Consider the following 19,441-nt stretch of genomic DNA (forward strand, 5'->3'; position numbering starts at 1 on the left):
CCTGAAGATTTCTGCTTTGTTCCAGCAACCCCACAAAGGATTTCCCCTCCATGCATGGGGGGGCGGGAGGGGAAACCCTTTGGCAGGCAACTCACTCCGTCCACTTAACGACCCGGGAGATCACTTATCAACTGCGACCAGGAGTGCTGGGATTGCAGTCATTGAGCGAAGGAGTCACGTGGACATCTCAATGACTAATTCGCTCAACAACCGAGATTCCAGTCCCAATTGTGGTCATTAATTGAGGACTACCTGTACTGATTTGGAAAAGGGCCTTTTACAGAAGGATAAAATGGTGGCAAGCTATATTAACACTTTCGTGTGCAAAGTAGAGACTACTAAAGCTGGCAAGCTACATTGCTTCCAGGATTAATCTGGCCCAACCTGTGGCAGGACTGACAGAGCAGAGGGCTTCCTCCCCACCTCTGAACTTTGACAGTGCAGAGGAGAGGAATTCCAGAATCCAAGGGATGGGGATGGAAAAGTTCAACCCTCCCCAGTTTGGATGTGACGGTCCTGATTTGGACCCCAATCCTGTATACTTCCATCAAAGTAAAACAAACATGTTAAATTCACACTAAGTCATAATGCCTTTGTTTCTTTTTTTATTAACTGGGAATGGGGCCAATGAATTTATTTACTTATTTGATACATTTATATGGTGGTTCAACTCACACACACTGACTCCGGGCAGCTTACAAAATTAAAATCCACAATATTAAAAAAAAAAAAAATCAACCTCCCCACCCCCCTGCGACAGCTACAGACACAATCAGATCAGCCACTTGATCAGCTCTGTCTCAACCTGGGGTCCCCAGGCCTGCTGACAGAACCACGTCTTCGGGGCCTTTTGGAAAAGTATCAAGGTGGGGGCCAATCTAATTTCCAGGGGAATGATGTTCAACTTCAAACAAACTTGTGGTTTGTTTCAGGAGAGCCCCTTTTTCTCAGTCTCTCATTATCTCCTCCCAACAAATTATGCTGCCAGTGGATGCAATTTCCCACTATCATTAGCAAAATAAAACTAAATCAGCATATTAAGCCTATCGTAACTACTTTAACTCCTTCAACCCACTCCAGAATTGTTTTAAAGTGGATAAAATGTCCAGTCCTGCAACCTCTGGTGAGTTTATTGCATCACCACAGGGACTTCTGCAGCCCTTAGCCGTGGGGAAAACAATGTTTCTTAATAAAAGTTTCCTATGCTGTTTAATGACTGGGGTAAAAATAGATTTGATTTGAATAAAAGTTGCTAACTCAGTTTAGCGCAATACGTAAATGTAGTTATAATGTTCACTTGTGCCCTCCTGTACAAAGAGAGCCGTGTTAGTCTGTGGTGGCAAAAAAATCAGGAGTTTGGTCACACTTTTTCTGACTAACAAATTAACTTTATTAAATTAATAAAATTAACGAATTCCAACAACAAATAAAGGTGATACTATACTCCTAATTTTTTGCCACTACAGACCTACACTGTTCTCTTCATACAGTATCTACAGTGAGAAGCACCAAGTTCAACTAGATGGAGAAAAATGCCTTTTAATAAAAAAAAATATGCGAATTGGAAAAGGTGCTACCAGACTCCTGCTGAATGTGTACTCTACTGGATAATTTAAATAAACAGTTTGATTCAGGCTATAATCTTACATTTACCTTCCTCATAAGGCTGTTGTAGTGGGAAAACAATGGGAGATGGGAGCAGTATGTATTCCAACTTGGGCTCCCAAACAAATTAAATAAGACTTGGTTCTACATAGATATGTATAGCATCAAGGGCTGAGAATAGTAAGCCAGCCTACTGTTGGCTGAGCCACAGTAAGCCAGCCTACTGCTTCATGGATAAAAGAAGTTTCTAGTAGTAGTATCTAGATATTTCTTTTGATAGTTTCTTGAAAAGTTTTGAGAAATGTTCTATTTATGCAGCTGGTTTAAACATCCTCGCCCGCCCCCAAGACTCAGATCAGTGTCCCCACCACCCTCTTTGTCTGGCTATTTTTTAGAAAGAAAGGTTTCTAGTTCCAGCATAGCAGTCGAAGGCCTTTTTGAGGCAATATCTAGTGCAGCTCAACATTTTCAGTGTAAACTGTAAATCAAAAAGTAGAATCTGTTTCCCAAGCACTTTGCTTTCACTTCTGGCATGTTTCACAGTCCCAAAAAACACCACCTACACACACAACAATGGGCATATCACCTGCTTTCTTTTCAGGGTTGACATGGACAAAGACTGTTAGCCAGGCAATGTTTGCAAAGCAAGTTACGCCAAGGTTTATTAAATAAACCACAATTGGCTTGGCTCATCCAACATGTTAAGCCATAAACTATGGTTTGCAAACCAGAATAACTTCCGCTCAGTATCCTAAGCCATTGTCTCTTTCTTGCATTGTGAACAGTAAGAGGCATTAGTAGAACTTTCCTCTTCTGCTATTTATCTTCATTCTTTGGAATATATCAGGGCCCAAAGGAGGGCTAGAAATGGTACTGAGGACATTAATTTTGTTGCACTTAAGGAGCATGTTCTGAAAAATGGTTCTTTTCCACATTCAGTCACCTGCCAGTAGAGGCTACCTCTAATCACTGGCCCTATAAAGTTGATAAGTATAGCAAATGTCTACTTGGGCTGAACTGTCTTAAGAAAAAAAGAAAAAAACCATAGCAAGCTAAGGCAGAGAACGGAGAGGGTGGGACGTATAGTTCTGTCTTCTTCATTTTGAGAGCTAAGGCGTCTGAGTTGCCTATGAAGAGAGCTACAGACAAATGAAAGCAGCTGACATTTAGTAACTGCCCAAGACACTCAATGTTTACCTAAAGGAGTATTAGGGAACCATGTGCTCATGTCTTGGCTCACATGGAGATGAAACCATTAGAAGACAGAGCGATTCAAAATACACTTCTTCCTCTTCCACAATTTAAAATTTGTTACTAGCTCACCTAGGGCAAATAAACTGTAGAACAGTGAACGTCAGACAGAGAATGGGACTACTAAACTTTATTTCCCATAATCACTGTTCTTAAAAAAAACAAAACCCTTTGATTGATAAGAACAGTAAGTACAGCAGAAGAATGGAGTCATAAATACCTGCTCTCTGATCTGGAGCAAAGCCTTCCTTTTGACATGGTAGAGACAGGTGTACATTTCCAGGCTAATTGTGACTCAATATAAGGGCCCTTAATTGTAGCATTTATAGCCATTGTAAAACTAAGAAATGCAAGAAAAAGGAACCTCTTAATGATGTGGATTTTGTTTTAGAGCGAAGGAAGTCAAGGCAGGCTCAGTTGTGCTTTTGGAAGGCCCTTGGTTGCCTACTTAAAAGCCCTCTGGGGTGCCTAAACTAGGAAAGATCGCTGTTGGAAAACAATGGCTAAATGGGTCCATGGTTTGAGAAGGAAACTTGGGTGGCAAAGAAATGCTGGGGGGAGCGGAATAGATGGATTTTATTTATTTATATCCATTTTATGCTATTTTTCATGTAAAGTAATCTTGAAGCAGAACCTATGTAGGTTGCTCTATTAACAGATTTGACTGGATAGGTTACAAGCCATGAAGCTATTTTGCAAAGGGTATTTCAAAAGTGATGGGAAAAAAACCCCCAGAAGTTAATGACAATCAAAATTTATTTACAGTCCAAGACCAAACACAATAAAAGACCGGTATAATTACTATAAAAGGAATGCCCTAACACAACTAGAATTAGGCTGCATTTCCCTTGGGGCCCGATTAAGATTTTGTTGTCTTAGATTCTGGCTGAAGCAAGACTAGTAGGGAACTTCCTTAGTTAATGACAGATGAACAGGGATTTCTGGATGATGTTTCCATTCACCATCTGAAATTATGTATTGTCCATAATTGTAATTCCCTCCGCAATCCCTCCACAAGCAATTTTAACAGTGTCAGTATTTAACTCTGAGTTTACAATCTATTTTATGCAAGGCAAGGTCAAACACATTATCAAACTTCAAATGAGTTAAGGAAGATGTTCTATTCTAATTTTTTTCATGCATACATATCCTTAGCAAAAAGTTAGTTTATAGCGATATTCAGGTGATTTTCTTATTCCCATACCCCATGATGCTGAGATGCAATTTGCACACTGGGTTCTTGAAAAATAAGGTATATGGGCTGCCCACTGAAGACAAAGGTAGGTTGGAACCAAAATCTCTAGATGTAATCTCTGTGTTGAAAAGGAGAAATATAATTTCATCCCTAACACTGATGTAAAGCCAGTAAAGCCAAATCTGATTACTTCATTATTTCCACCATAGAAAATGAATATTAAAGAACAAAACTTGGGTAAAAGGTACTATTTTAGTATTTGGCCTCCATTATAGTATTTTGGTCTGAATCTAGCCACGTAGGTAAACTAGAAAGATAATCATAGGATTGTGAATTTGAGCATACTGAGTCACTGAAAACAGTTCTAACACCACCAGAAATTTGGAAGGATGTTACATTTTTCTTATTTTTTTATTTACATAATGTGTATCCTGCCCAATTTAACAAATGTTGAGCAGCTGTTTATACTAGCTAGGTTTTTGAAAAGGCAATTTTGGTTACTAATCAAAAATATGAGTCAATGTATTTTTTCCCCTCTGGCATAGATTTTAAGATATTTTGTATTTTTAGAAAAATTATTTATTTTCCCCCCAAGGTAGATTTAGAAACCTGCTAGACATTTTATTTAATTGTGACATAGTTCCCTTTTATTTTTTGTTTCTTTGTTTTGTAGTTTTTCTTTCCATGTTTGTACTTTTTTCTCTCTGTAAAAATTATGATAAAATCAGTAAAAAAGTTAAAAAATATTCAGGATTATACACACACATTCAAACATACTAACTAGATTCACATATGCTAAGCAAAATGTGGTTTGTCTGGGTTGAATAAATGTGTTAATCTATTTAATTGTGGCTTATTCAACAAAGCATGGTTAAGCCATGCCATAGCACAATCCATGAACCTAGTCATCCTCTTGACAACTCCCCTTTTAGACACTAGAAATGTATTTGAGGAGGCCAGTATGGCTTTCTAGAAGAGTTCAGGAAGCTGTGAAAGTTAAAAGGCCTTCTTTTGGGAAATGGAAAGCCTAACCTAACAAGGAAATTAAAAAGAAGCACAAACTGTAGCAGAAAAGGTATTGCAAGAAGAACAATTTGAGGAGTGTATGGCAAAAGTAAAGCAAATTGAGGTACTGAGAATTTATTCTACGGCATCTTGAAAAACTACACAACAACAAATCACCAGGTTCTGGTGACATCTCCAGAGGGTTCCCAAAGAAATTAATTGTGAAATTACTAAGAAATTACTAAGAGCAAAAATATGTAAATTGTTCATCACATCAGGCTCCAGTTATCTGTCAATTTCTCAATAATCAGTGGTTTACATAAAAACATAATTAAATGGGGGCAAAAACTGTTCAGCCTTGCATCTGTTGTTGCCTTATTTTTAATGCAGCAACATAAAATTTAGCTACTGTATGGATGGTAGAAGGTTTAATACCTCATCAAAGGCTGCTGAATGAACTTTGCATCACAGAATAGGAGAAGCTAGCCTTCAGTACATTATCTAATGAAAAACAGAAAAGAAAGAGTAGGAACAAATTCCCAATTTTCTTAAAAGGGGAAGGTAAGAATGGAGTTCTTCAAGGCTCTGTGTTGAGACCAATGTTTTTAACTTGTTCATAAATGATTTTGACTTAAAGTACGCTGGGCAGGTTTTCACATGAAAACTATTCAGGAGATAAAAACCAAATGTGAATGTGAAGTGCTCTAGAAAAATCTCTTCAATTGGGCAAATGGTCAACCAAACGGCAAACGCAATCCAATTTAAACAAACATAAAGTAATGCACATTGGGCCAAAATCCCTAACATCACCTGGCACACTGAGTGGGGTCTGAAGCGTCTGTAACTCCGGAAAAAGATCTTGGTGTCATAGCGGTCACTTAATGAGATGTCAAATCAGAACGGAAAAAACAAATTCTATCCGAGGGATCATTAGGAATGGGACTGAAAGTAAAACTGCCAACGTTATAACGCCTTTATACAAATCTATGGTTCATCCACAACTGGAAAACAATGCAGTTGAGAAAGGATATAATACAGCTGTAAAAAGTGCAGAAGAGAGCAACCAAAATTTTCAGAAAACTCTGGCACCTTTGTTGTGACAGAAGGCTAGAATGTTTGAAACTAGCTTGGGGAAACATGATGAAGGTGAAGAGAATTATGCATGACAGGGAGAAGTTTTTCTTCTGCTCTCAGAGCAACACTTGGAGCAACATTATGAAGCTGATTGAATGGAAATTTACATTTATTTACAGCTGCCAAAAAGAAGCACTTCTTCAAATGATGCATAATTAATTTGTAGAGTTCAGGTGACAGCTACTAACTTGGATGACTTTAAAAGGGGATTGAATAGTTTTGTGATGGTCAAGTCTATCAACAGCCATTGCATTGAAAACCCATTGTTATTTGTAGGTTGCAGAAGAACAATGGTGACAGAGTGGTATATTTTTGGTTTGCAAGCACCTCAGAGCTCACCCTGTAAGAAATAAAACGTTAAACTAATGTGGGCCTTGGATTGATCCAGCAGGGATATTCTTTTCTTCTTGTGAGTGTGGCACCTTCTGGCTGCAAAGCACTAAACTTTCCACATGGAAATCAGCTAGTGGGGGTCTCAACTGAAGGTTAGTAGTTATGGCAGCATAGTTCAATGTGTAGAAATACTTAGACAAATCGACAAGAGAACTTAAATAGCTTACTCAACCTTGAAAAAAGCAAGAACAAATATAGAGAATTCAGTGTTTTCCTATTAAGCCTGAAATATCGCTAGAACTTATTTGCAGCAGTTCCAATAAGAATGAAAGCACCGAATTCAGATAAAAGTAAAGTCTCCTTCTGGTCAAGTCAACTCCAGATGTCTACCCAGGCACAGAACAGAAGTGGTTCGTCATTGCTTCCAAGATGTTTTTTTTCAATTTCCCAGTCCAGCCTACAGTCACAGTATTCCTTGAAGGTTTTCCATCCTTGAAGTACTAACCAGGCCCAACCCTATTTAACATTTGAGTCCAGACAAAAGCTCTGTATCTTAGGTTAAATGACCACATGCTGCCACCTTGGATAAAGATAAAGTTTTCTAAGTAATGGTGGTGAAGGCAAGACCCTTAAAATGGATGTTGGCATAATCTGTCATGGCTTCAGATCTGCTTAAAAAGCCGGCTGAAACACACACATGCACACAATCATTTAATCAGCACATTCCATCATACCAGATCACTTCCTTCTGTTTTGATGGTATAGTTCTGTGTGTCTCTCAGGACCTGCTACAAAACCGAGCAGTGCCACTGGAATTGGTTGCTTCCCAAATCTAAAAGTGCCCCATGAAATACAAGCCAACAAAACAGGCCATAGATATAAAATATATTTACTGATGTTTACTTTGGAGGGAAATGCTTTTTTATAATAGAGGTATATTATATTGTCAGATGTCACTTTTAAAAATATAGCCCTTGACAATCTAATACTGCTTTTTATTTAGTAAAGGAAAAATGGATATCTGATGTTTATAATTTGTCAGTTACTAAAGAATGACTGAGGGGCACAGAAGTGTGTTCTAAATGTTTAGACTGATAATGTTTGCTGGGTGATCTTGGGGCTTTTATCATTCTTGACACGATGCTTTCAGAATTAAAGTCATTATGGGGACATGAGGATATGTTTAAATATAGTTCTTTCATTCTAAGCTGATCTACAGTCAAAGCTGTTGTTCAGAGTATCCAAGTGTGTGTTTCCTCAGAAGCTAAGCCCACCGTGGCCAGTAGTGCTTATTCCCAGGAAAAGGTGCATAGAATTGCAGCCTTTAAAAATGAAGCATAGAGCATTTGTAGATGGCTCTGGCATTTTAAAAAATGAGAGTAGCATTTAATATGAGTAAGATGTTTTTGAACTGGCTGTCAAGATAAATAGATGCCTTAAGGTTTAAAAGGAAGAAATATTGGAGTCATTCCAAGAAATGTGTTTCCTTCCTGTGCCTTGAGGGCGTGGTTTTAAATAAAAAAGTGTTTTGCACATGTTGCCAAGTGATTGACTAAAATAAAGCCTCCTGAATACTGCAGACTAAGTACATGTGGCTGGGTTAAAGTCAGAGGCTGTATTATTGTTGTTATTGTTCATTCTTGTGAAAGAATGTACAGCCCTGGGATTTCCTGGTGGTTTCCCATCCAAGTACCTGTCAGCCAATTTTTTTCTGACAACTGCCCGAAAGAATATAGCAGGCAATGCTGGCAAGATTGAAGAACTGGCTAAACTGTTATCAAACTGGTAGAGAGTCAATCCTAGTACCATTCCCATGGTTTGGACTTCAATTCCCATCCACTTCTTCTAGCAAGGCCAATGGAAAAAGACTGTGAGAGTGGTATTTGATTTATTTTATTTATTTATCCATGTTCAAAGCCGCCTGACCCCTTAGCGACTCTGGGCGGCTTACAAATAAAAAAGAAAAACAGTACATAAGAAAAGATCATAGCTGCCTGGAAGAATAATACAACCAGCTATAAAATCAAACTTAATTAACCATCCTATGCCAAGGCCTGAAAGAACAGCCAGGTTTTTAATAATTTACTAACTGTTATTAGGGTGGGAACTTATGAACCTCTGGGCAGATGTTGTTCCAGAAGGCAAGCATTCCAAGAAAGAAGGCACACTTCCTGCTTCCTGGAAGATGACACTGTTTAATCAAGGGGACCAGAGTGCACCCACCCTGCTTGATTGTACCACAATAAGTGGTCCCTCAGATAGCCAGGCCCCAAGCCATGAAGGGCTTTTAAGGTGATAACCAGCACCTTGGATTGCACCCAGAAGCCAACTGGTAAATAGTGCAGCTCACAAAGCAATGGGGTCCTGTGAGCATAACATGATGCTTCCATCACTGCCCATAATGCCGCATTCTAGACCAGCTGTAGTTTCCAGATGGTTTTCAAGGGTGGCCCCATGTAGAACACGTTACAGTAACCCATTTGTAAAGTAACCGGGGTATGAGTGACTATCTGGTCTAGGAAAGGGTGCAACTGGAGCACTAGGTGTATCTGGGCAAAGGACCTCCTCTTGGCTGGTTTCCACCTGTTTTTCAAGCAGGAGCTGTGAGTCCAAGAAGAACCCCAGATTGCACACAAATCTCAAATGCAACCTCACTGAGAACTAGTGATGGAGTATCCAAGGGGCCTAAATAAACACAGCCACCTGGTCATGATTGACCCTGAGTTTGTACCTCCCCATTCAGACCCAAAGACCTCTAGACACTGGACCAGGACTTTGACAACATCACTTGGTTGGCCAGGGCTAAAATGTACAACTGGATTGATGATAACTGACCCCAAAGCATGGGATGACACCTAGTGGTTTCATGCAGATGTAGCTACTATATTTAGATATTAAACAGAAAGTGAAAGAGCGTCAAGTCTTGCCACACCTGGAAAGTACCTGTTCATTTAACCCTTATGGGAGACAAAGTAAATAAGGTGCACCCTTAATAGTTGAGGTGATCATGCAAAAGTTGCTCCTGTTGCTTCAGATATTAGTGCCAGGAGTCCTGGTAATAAATGGGGCCTCTCTACATACACACACATGTGCACACACACACACACACACTTCAGCCACTATAGTACTTCAAAACACCTGGCCTGAGATGTGGCTGCTTAAAGACATGGATCGTCCACATGGACACCCTAAATGTGAAAGCAAAATGATGTACTATGGCTCTGGGCTTCAGGAAAGCAACATTTCTAATGGCCCTTTTTAACCACTTGATGAGTTGAAGCAGGTTTACAAGAGACACTCAAGGCCATGACAACAGACATTCTTTCTTGGGTATTTTTCAAGCCACTAGTAAATTGCAAAAGGGTTTCCTTGGCAACCTCTTTTCTTTCACTCCGGTGACTCCTTCTTCAGAAAGAATGAGTAGCTCTGTAGAACGCAGTGTGATCTAAACTGCTATTGTGGATAGCTTTCATACAGGCAATGGCTGCAATCAGCATCTGTGATCCATAAAGCAGGACGCATTGTTACGTCGTCATTTAGGGTGATGCTATTCAAATAACATTAAGATGTTTCATAGCAAAATAGGCAGCCGCGTAGTGCTTCTAACTGAATGTTCACAAACAGTTTCTTAGGGATCCCTCTAGCAGCCCTTCTTATATACTCCCATATGATCAGGAGTAGACTGAGACTTGAGGGCAGACAATATGAACAGCAGGAACCAGTTCGGTGTAGTGGTTTTATTTGTTTGTTTGTTTATCAAATTTTTATCACCGCCCATCTCCCCCCACAAGGAGGGACTCTGGGCAGTTTATAACAAAACAAAATTTAAAATTCAATGTCCATATAAATACAATGAATATAAATATCTAAATATAAATACAAATAGACAATAAAATATAATATGTAATAAAATCCCAATGGCTATGGTTGTATCTCAGTCCATGAGCGTAAAAGGCCCTTCTAGGGTGCTAGGCATCCCCATGAGTGACTGTTCCCCTTCCCACTCCATGCCTGATGACAAAACCAGGCTTTTAGTTCCTTACAAAAGTTCAGAAGCGAGAGGGCTTGTCTCATCTCTGGGGAAAGGATGTTCCAAAGGGTGGGAGCTACTGCAGAGAAGGCTCACTTCTGAGACCCCACCAGATGGAACGCTTTTACAGACAGGGTCCGTAACATGCCCTCTCTGCATGACCGGGTGGGACGGGCTGATGTGATGGGGATGAGACAGTCCCTCAGGTAACCTGGCCCCATGCCATGTAGGGCATGGTTAAAGCACTGGTCTAGAAAGCAGGAGACTCTGAGTTCTAGACCTCCCTTAGGCATGAAAGCCAGCTGGGTGACTTGGGACCAGTCTCTCAGTCCAACCCACCCCTCAGGGTTGTTTTTGTGGGGAACATAGGAGGCAGGAGCATTACATATGTTTGCTGCCTTGAGTTGAGAGAGAGAGAGAGAGAGGATAAAAATCTAATAACAATTGGTCCGCAGATTTCATAATCGAAAGCTCATTCTCTGTGCAACCGTAATACCTTGGTTGGTGTTCAGAGTGCCCTTAGTCAGTTTTTATTTTCTTTGACTAAGTTCACAGTGGGTGGCCCACCAAACTAAACTCAGCCCAATGTGTCAGCTGATCTCCAGTCTTAGCTGCCTAAGCAAGAATACTAATCTTAGAAAAACAGAAGAAACTGTTTTATTTTAAAATTTCTTAACAGTTTTTAAATGATTCTAGTCTTTTCCCAGTCTGGCCATTGTTCCATATCACTCAAGATTATGCAAGATTTCTACAACCTGAAATCCTTCAGGTGTGTTGAACTTCAGTTTTCCAGATCCAAAGTTTGCATGGACAGTTGATGAGATTTATGGTAAAGTTGAAATCACAATGCAACTGGAGGGCCAGAGCTTGGGGACGATTCATACACTATAAGCAGCAGCTCTTCAGAGTTTCTGACAGATGTTGTCCCAACTTTATCAAATGATTATACCAAAGACTGAATCAGGGAGATGTCAGAGACTGAATCTTCCATGTGAGAGTCACCAAGCCCCATTTTCAGTGGTGATACCATAGGACCAGGACTGGGTGTCAGCCCTTCATGGTAGACCAGACTGGGAAACCAAAGTTATGAATGCTAATACTACTGTTATTATAAGGTTACAGTAGCAGAATCTTGCAAGTCTCAAGGTACCTCCCCCCTCCCTCCATCTTCAAGAGAACTAGAGAGAGTATAATGGAATGTGAGAATGACCTTGGAAGAAGGGGGAAGTGATGCTGCCTAGGGAACAATTTGATAAAAGAGGGAGGAGTCTGCAACTGAGTAAGGAACAGAGAAAGAAAATTAGAAAGGACTTGGCCTAACTGGTTAGACAGTAAATGGGGACGGTGGGAAATTTGTACTTTCAGACTTGCAAGATTCTGTTAATGTAGCCTAACAATAAAGTAGAATCAGCTCATCTGGTCGTGTTTCCTGTCTGGTTTACCTGGAAGGGCTGACAGAGGGTCAAGTCTGAGACATTTTCTCAAATTACACTTTCGCCTTGGACTCAATTTTTTTCTTCTCTGACTGTTGCTTGGTTGTGGCTCTTATTCCTGTTCCTCAAGATTGCTCTTACATCCCATTATATCAGGGAAAATCCAGGCTCAATCCCTGCTCCCCATACTGTAGACCTCACCTTTGGGCCAGTTTCTCTTAGTCCAACATACTTCATGGGGTGATCCTTGTGGGGATAAAATTAGAGGAGATCCCATATAGAGTGTCTTCGATTCTGGGAATTCTGGAAGTTGAAGTCCATACATCTTAAAACTGCTGAGGTTGGGAAACACTGATCTAGACTAATAGCAACACATGGACAAGTCCATGCAGTTTTCTCAGAAGCATTCTCAGAAGCAGTTTATCATTACCTTCTTCCTAAGAGAGAGTGACTGGCCAAGTCACCCATTGGCTTTCATACCTAATGTAGGACTAGAACTCACAGTCTCCCAGTTTCCAGTCAATGCCTTTAAATGCTACACAAAACAGGGGTCTTGTTAAATTAGCTTTAATTTAAATCTAAGCTGAACTAAAATGTAATTAATTAAACACAGTGTGGTTACTAACCACTAATTTAATAATTTTTTTCCCACCACACTAGCAAAAAATAGGAATTTGGGGAGGCATTCAGGAGGCCTTATGCAGCCCCAGGATTTCTGGCCATGCAACTCTGCTTTATATATATTACTCCTATCTGGACTGATTGACCAAATATTTGTACATTATCACTTGGTGGCTATGGCTTCAGATGATGAATCCTATAGAGATGAAAACACATTTTTAAGTTCCATAGGTTTTGCTCCTGGTGTATAACGTTGCATATGAACAAATAAACCATCACTGCCAAATTTATATAAATACAGTAACTTTGTGAGTATGCATATGTGAATCAGTTACTAAAGTCCTACTTTCCTTATGCATTGTGACCAAAAGGATGGGGAAGCAAATGGCATGTGTGTGATATAATCAACACATAAATGCCATGACATATGTGCCAGAATCAGACGTCAGGACATAAGTACAAAATGCCAGCATTATGTGCATGTTGTCATTTTGGCATCATTGTGGTTTGCTGCAGAAGTCGCTGGCCCAAGTTCTCTTTTTTCACATGTTGTTAAAAAGCATGTATGACAAAACACATGGTGAGAGAGAAGATCTACAAATTTGAGGGAGTTCAGAAAGGGGAGCTACAGATCTCAAACAGGATCACATCAGAGGGCAGAGCAAAGAACTCAGTATCTTGATGAAATATAATAAGCATCATGAAAGCTAAAGAGATGCCCCCAAGGAGTTCTCAAGCTACTTGACTACCTGCTTTATCTTAGTTAGTGGTAGGATACAAACCATGAATTCCACTGAATTTGTAACAAAGCCTTTAAAAATAGTCTGCCCATCACTCCAGAGTCTGCCCTCTTTCCCAACCATTTCTTACTTTTAAATTTGATTTGTGGGTTAGACTTTATTATTAAAAAGTACTGTCATATTTCACACCAAATTCCATGCTGGGGATGATTAGAAAAGGCATATGAAAGAAAAGTGTCAATATTGTAATGCTTTTTTCTGTTTGAAATGTTGTGCATGGTTCTGGTCAAAACACTTCAAAACAAAAAACCACAATCAGGGAGCTGGAAATGATAAAGAAAAGGGCAACAAAATTATTAAGAAATGTTAGGATGTTCCCTATTGAGGAAAGCGTACAATGTTTGGAGGAATTAGATGAAAATTGGGCCTTGGGAATAATATCACAATTAGGGAGAGAGAAATTCATTTAGTTTGTAGTTGAATGTGAACGTATCTAATTTCACATTTTTAAACCAATTAATTAAATGAGATTTAGTTATCCTTTAGCGATCATTTTAATAAGTTATAGTTGGGCAATAAAATGTATATTATGAAAATGCCTGTATAAAATGGCATATATTTATGAAAATGATGTTCATAAAATATACAGTGTTTGTTTTGCAAAAATGGTATGTGTAAGCCAAAACTGTGAATAAAATTGCCCATGTTTGGAGAGTTATAAAACACACACATCTTTATACAGTTTTTTTAAAAAAACCTTAAATTCAACAAACTGAATCTGATAGATTCGGAAAAATAAGAAACTAAGAGTAACCAGAGTTAGGTTCATCCAGTTGAGCTCAATGATGGAAGGTTCAGGACAAAATATTAGACCAATACAAGGTGGCCGTGCTTGGCTTTCACAAGGTGATTTAGCCAAACACTATTCATCTTGTCACGGCACGGTGCTGACATGATTGATCTTACGGAGGCACTTGATGTCATGCCATCCTTCAGCATCTCCAGGAAAAGTGGGGACAGAAGTGATGGAGGAGAATGTCAGAACCATGATTAGTGGTGGGACAGTTTTGCTTCACTCTTTCGAGGTGTAGCAGCTTGTAAGCGGCACATTGCTCAAAGCATCACTGACACAAAGTACCTCTCTGAAGTTTTGCACAACCCTGTAAAATATTTCTTCACTCCATCCTTACAGTAGTTCTGCTGTGAAGTATATTACAAGAGATGGTCAGTCAGCATGGATGGGTTTGAGAGAGGATTGGAAAAATACTTGGAAGATAAAGCTATCAATCGTCACAATAGCTACATATTTCCTTTAGTACAATATATTTCCTTTTGAAGTATTAAGCTTGTCAGGACCAGTTGCTAAGGCAACAGAAGGGTGCTGTTTCGTTTGTATCTTGCTTATATAAGCATCTGATTGGCCACCCTGGGAAAAAAGATGCTGAGTTAGAGAGGCTGTTGTCTTCATCCAGCTCAGCAGGTCTTAGGTTCAGTTAGTTCAAGAAATATTCATATAACAAACTCCTGCCAAATCACTAATTTTTCTCTGGTCAGGTTCCATTTTCAGTTTAATGCTTGAATTTCAAATTAGGGAGCCTACCTCACCTGCTAGGCTAAAATGCAACATGTAATTGGCTTCACTTCTGTTTCATTAAAGGCCTTCAAACCTCAGGACATCTCTATGAACAAACGCTAGATATCCATTTAGAACCCATCTTCCCCATCTGCCAAAATAATGCCTCTCTAGTTGGTGCTTCATTTTTTTAAAGCAGAGATGTCCAGAATCAAGTCTTTTGAAAAACATCATCCTCAGATATGGAATCCTTTTCTTTCATTTCTTGAGGGCGGGGGGAATCTGTGGCTGAGTTCACACACACCCACACAACTAAGCCAGATATAATGGCCTGGTTTCCACAGAATACTCTGTCATGAACGGGCTCACACTAAACCAAAACTTAATAAAAATACAACATGAATTAGTGTAAGTATACGTTGGGCGTATCTTTCATCAGTGATGAGGGAAATGTACTCTGGATCTACTAAAAGCACGATGACCCTATTTTCTTGGAAAAAATAAAGGACAAGCCTGAAAAAGGGGCAAATCTGAAAGAGGTTCATAAGGATAAAAAAAATTAATTGCTTACATTTATAACTTTGCTTCACAAAGGAAAATTCAAGAGCAAAACCAAGGAAACCTTTACAAAAACACATATTCTAATAAAAACATCTAAAATCAAACAGCATATGTAAATTTACTTAGAAAAGACAATTAAATTTTCCAAATTTTTCACATGAATTTGAAAGACTGTGTTAAGTGGTAGCATTTGTACAGTAAGAATTAAATGACCAGAATAAAGGACAAAAGTGACTTTTCGAAAAATAAATCTAAAGGACAGCTTTCTGAAATAAAGGACCATCCTTTATAATAAAGGATGTACAGTCACTGTAACTAAGAGGCATTTTAAATCTGTTTTTAATTCCCATGTTCTAGAGTAGAGGTTTGACCCTAAAACAAATGCCAAAAAGGAGTCTTGGGGGGGGAAAGCTACAAATTAGGGTTTTTTTCTCCCTGACTTAACTCTCTCCTGCAATAGTTACATCAAAGGAATATTTCTGCAACATTTTCCTCTAACCTGGGCCACTTCAGACCCCATCTACTTTGCATATGGAAAGTCCTGATTTTAATCCCAGCATTTCCAAGTAATATTTAAAACCCTCCTGCCCAACTCTCCTACATGTTTTTGCTACCAGCCATTGATAATCAGATTTTTTTTTTATTAGAAAGGTAATCAAGGCTGTGTGTGCATGTATGTCTGGTATTGGGGCGGGGGGGTGTACAATCATCTCCTCTCCAGTGGCCTGCAACCTCTCACACTTCTGTTACATCTCAAAGGAAGCTATTGTGAAGGAACTCCTTCAACTGGATCTTGAAAACCTGTCAGAGTTTCCCTCTGCCCCCTCTTATACCAACCAAAACCAAGGTGGCATTATCCTGGATTTCTTTTTCACCCCTTCCTCTTTCTCAGGGCTGTTATTTACTTAACAGCTCTTGCATTCCTCCTTCAAGGCTATCTCCATACCCCTCTATCCCTGCTGATCAAGATCTGGCGAGATAAAACCCAGTGACTCTGTTTCTCTGCCCTCCCTTGAGCTGAGGGACTTCAGTGTGGTCCCCCCTCCCTAATCGTTGCTGTTAATCAGGCATCCAAAGCACTGCTCACAGCTGAAATCCTTAATGAGTCAAAGGAAGCCAGTCAGTCAGCAATATGCTCAATGTCAGGGAACCCAGGGAGAATCTAAAAATGCTCAGTTAGAGACTTCTGACTGAGCAGCCTGCAGAGGCCTTATGCCTCACTGAATATGACTAAGAGAACCATAAAAAAGATAAGTGCAATTAGCATGAGCGACATGGATCAGTGTTCATTCTGCCTGCCGTTCTGAATGTAGTGTGCTTCAGGGTTTAATGCTATGTTCTGGAGTACGCAAGGGTTTTTAAAAGTTGCTTAGCCTGACTTGGCATTCTTACCCCTTCTGGTGCAGGCATTTGGTGTTCTGATATTTGAATCCCCTCTAGGCCCAAATTATTAGACAAGTAAGAGATGTGCTGACTTGCCTATGGCCAAGATGGACCACAGCAATCCCTCAAGTTGATCTGGTTTACATATCAGTAAAGAATTATAGGAGGAAAAACACCACAATAATAGCAATAACTGAGGCTTCTGCAAAGGTAACATTTTTATACCAAGAATGGAATATATCTCCCATTTTTGTCACCTGATCTATATATATGCCCATTAGAATATGGAAGTTGACCATCCCTCTTGGGATGTTTATTCCATATTTGGAACATTTAAGTGTACTTTAGAACTGATATGTGTGCAAAGGTAACGGAAGTTCATGTTTGCTTACGGAAGAATCTGTATTTTAAAAGAAACAGATTTCCCATTTGTTAGAGGAACCTGTGTCTTGATGATACTGAGGTGCTGTTTGAGACATCTCTCCCATTTGGTCATGCTGGCAGGGGCTTCTGGGAAGAGTTGTAGTTCAGCCATCCTCCTGAAGATTATGAGGCCCCCACATTTGTTCAGCTTCTTAAAATAGGTCTCAACTGTCACGGTGCAAATCTGATTTTCAGATTTCCTCAGATGAAGGAAACAGAAACACTGCTCTTTGAGAAACATACAAGCCAAAATTCTTATGGTGAAGCTAAACTAGTGTAGCACTTTGAATCCAAGCTGTCCCCATTATTATTACTATTGCTGTGGTTGTTACTATTAAAGTATTGCTATTATTCAGATTGGAACAGTTTTTTTTTTAATCTCTACTACTGATTTTAGTTGGCCAAGTTTGTTTTTTGCAATGCCTATAAAGAGGGTGCATAGCATGTAGCAGCAGGAGCACCTGCAGACCCTGAAGGATTTCAGATATAGTCCTTGGACTCCCACCAAAATTTTCCACTGAATAGTAATTTTTAATGTGTCAGGATGTTTTTTTTTTAAGTGTAATATATGGTAAGTAATAATATTACCTAGGGATGTGCAGTACTTCAGAGACAGGTCAGAAAAGGTGCTTCAGAGCATGTGGAAGTTGGAAGGTAACACCTGTTGCAAGTTTTTAAGGCAGCTGTGTCTTCCTGTAGTTATGTGGCAGCTGTGGAAAGAATTGTGTGATCCTTGAAAAAGATGCAGTCTCTTTAAGAATTGCAAATAGTTACTATATTCCCACTCCCCTGTGCTCTAGAGCATCTTTCTGGAATCAAATTCAAAGCACTCCACAGCCCTCATATAGACAGGATTTAATTAATTTGGTTTAGTTTTGACTAAATTTACATTTGACCAGGAAACCCATTAAATCCATTAACCCCAATTTACGTTAGGCGTAAAACCCAATCCACATTAGACATTTAACCCAATTTAATTTACCATATCCCAACTCATTTATTGGTTCACTCAAAGCCAAGGAGTGGCCCTTGACTTAAGAACTGTGACCTCTGACCTATGGACAGAACTTTTTAAATATATATATATATATATATATATATATGCTGTATTTCTTCACAGAAGCAGAGGGATTTATCATGTGGTCTGAAAATATCAATGAAAGCCCTCAGGTGAAAGCGACAGCTTTGGTGAGTGATTGAATTTACACGTCAGCCTATGCATGTGTTTTCCCCAATAATTGGTTGCTGTTGGTATTACATGAGATTATTTTTATTCTATACTCTGTACTCACTAAGGTAGCAGTATGACAGGGATTTTGAACAGGCAAGAATAAGAGACTGCTTGTGAGTCATGTTTCATATGGCTGTTTTCCTCTTTAATCTGTTCAAGTTGTTCAAGAGATGAGTGAGTTTCAACTGAAACTTCTAAAATATTATCCAATTTTTCACCCAGGCTCAGCAATAAAGAGCAGATCTTCAAACACTTAACCCTTAATTAACTCTTGGCTGCACTTGGCAAAAGACCCGCAGATGCAACCCAGCTAATTTCAAATTTTACTGAAGACAGGAACAAAGACTTGAACACAACAGTTGATTGCCCATTGCAGTCAACACACAATTTGGCTGGTCTTTTTATGACCTTGGTAGGCAGCTGAGATATTTATATAATGGTTCTTTTCAGCCTGGGAATCTCTAAAATTATGTAGATATTGATCTTTTAAAATTTATTTGTATCTGGAGACGCTGAACTTTCCCTGTTTAAAACAGCAACAAATAGATGATATGTTTTTAATAGAGAAACATCACGTTTACTTTATCATCATATTCATCTGGATAGTGTTGATATCCAAAGCAATGATTTCAACGAATACTTGTATTTCAATTGGGGTTACACTATGGTGTTCCAGTTGGAACTAAGATCTTTTCATAGTTCAAAGCCTGGTATTTTCTTGTTTAAATTTTTAAAAGTCATCTTAGCAATGATTTGATTACATGTTTCTATTTTACTGTTGTAATTACTATTTTGAGATAGAAATTGTGGGGTACAATCTCTTACATCATTACCATTATTACGTCTTACTTAAGTGCCCCCCTGCCCCATTTTCCTGTCTTTCATACATTCATATCAACAGTAAAAGACAGGTGTTCAGGCCC

General features: G+C 39.2%; 1 protein-coding gene across 4 annotated transcripts in view; it reads left to right on the forward strand.

Moving 5' to 3' along the window:
• The window catches only part of PALM2AKAP2 (PALM2 and AKAP2 fusion), a 245,171-nt gene that overhangs the window by 136,117 nt on the left and 89,613 nt on the right, over positions 1-19,441 (forward strand). For all 4 annotated transcript variants that reach the window (XM_063294958.1, XM_063294956.1, XM_063294957.1 and 1 more), the window contains one exon: positions 18,408-18,475. In XM_063294958.1, the coding sequence (XP_063151028.1) occupies positions 18,408-18,475 (68 nt within the window). The remainder of the gene's footprint in view (positions 1-18,407; positions 18,476-19,441) is intronic.

The sequence above is a fragment of the Candoia aspera genome, chromosome 2 (genome assembly GCF_035149785.1).
Source record: "Candoia aspera isolate rCanAsp1 chromosome 2, rCanAsp1.hap2, whole genome shotgun sequence".
Taxonomy (NCBI): domain Eukaryota; kingdom Metazoa; phylum Chordata; class Lepidosauria; order Squamata; family Boidae; genus Candoia; species Candoia aspera.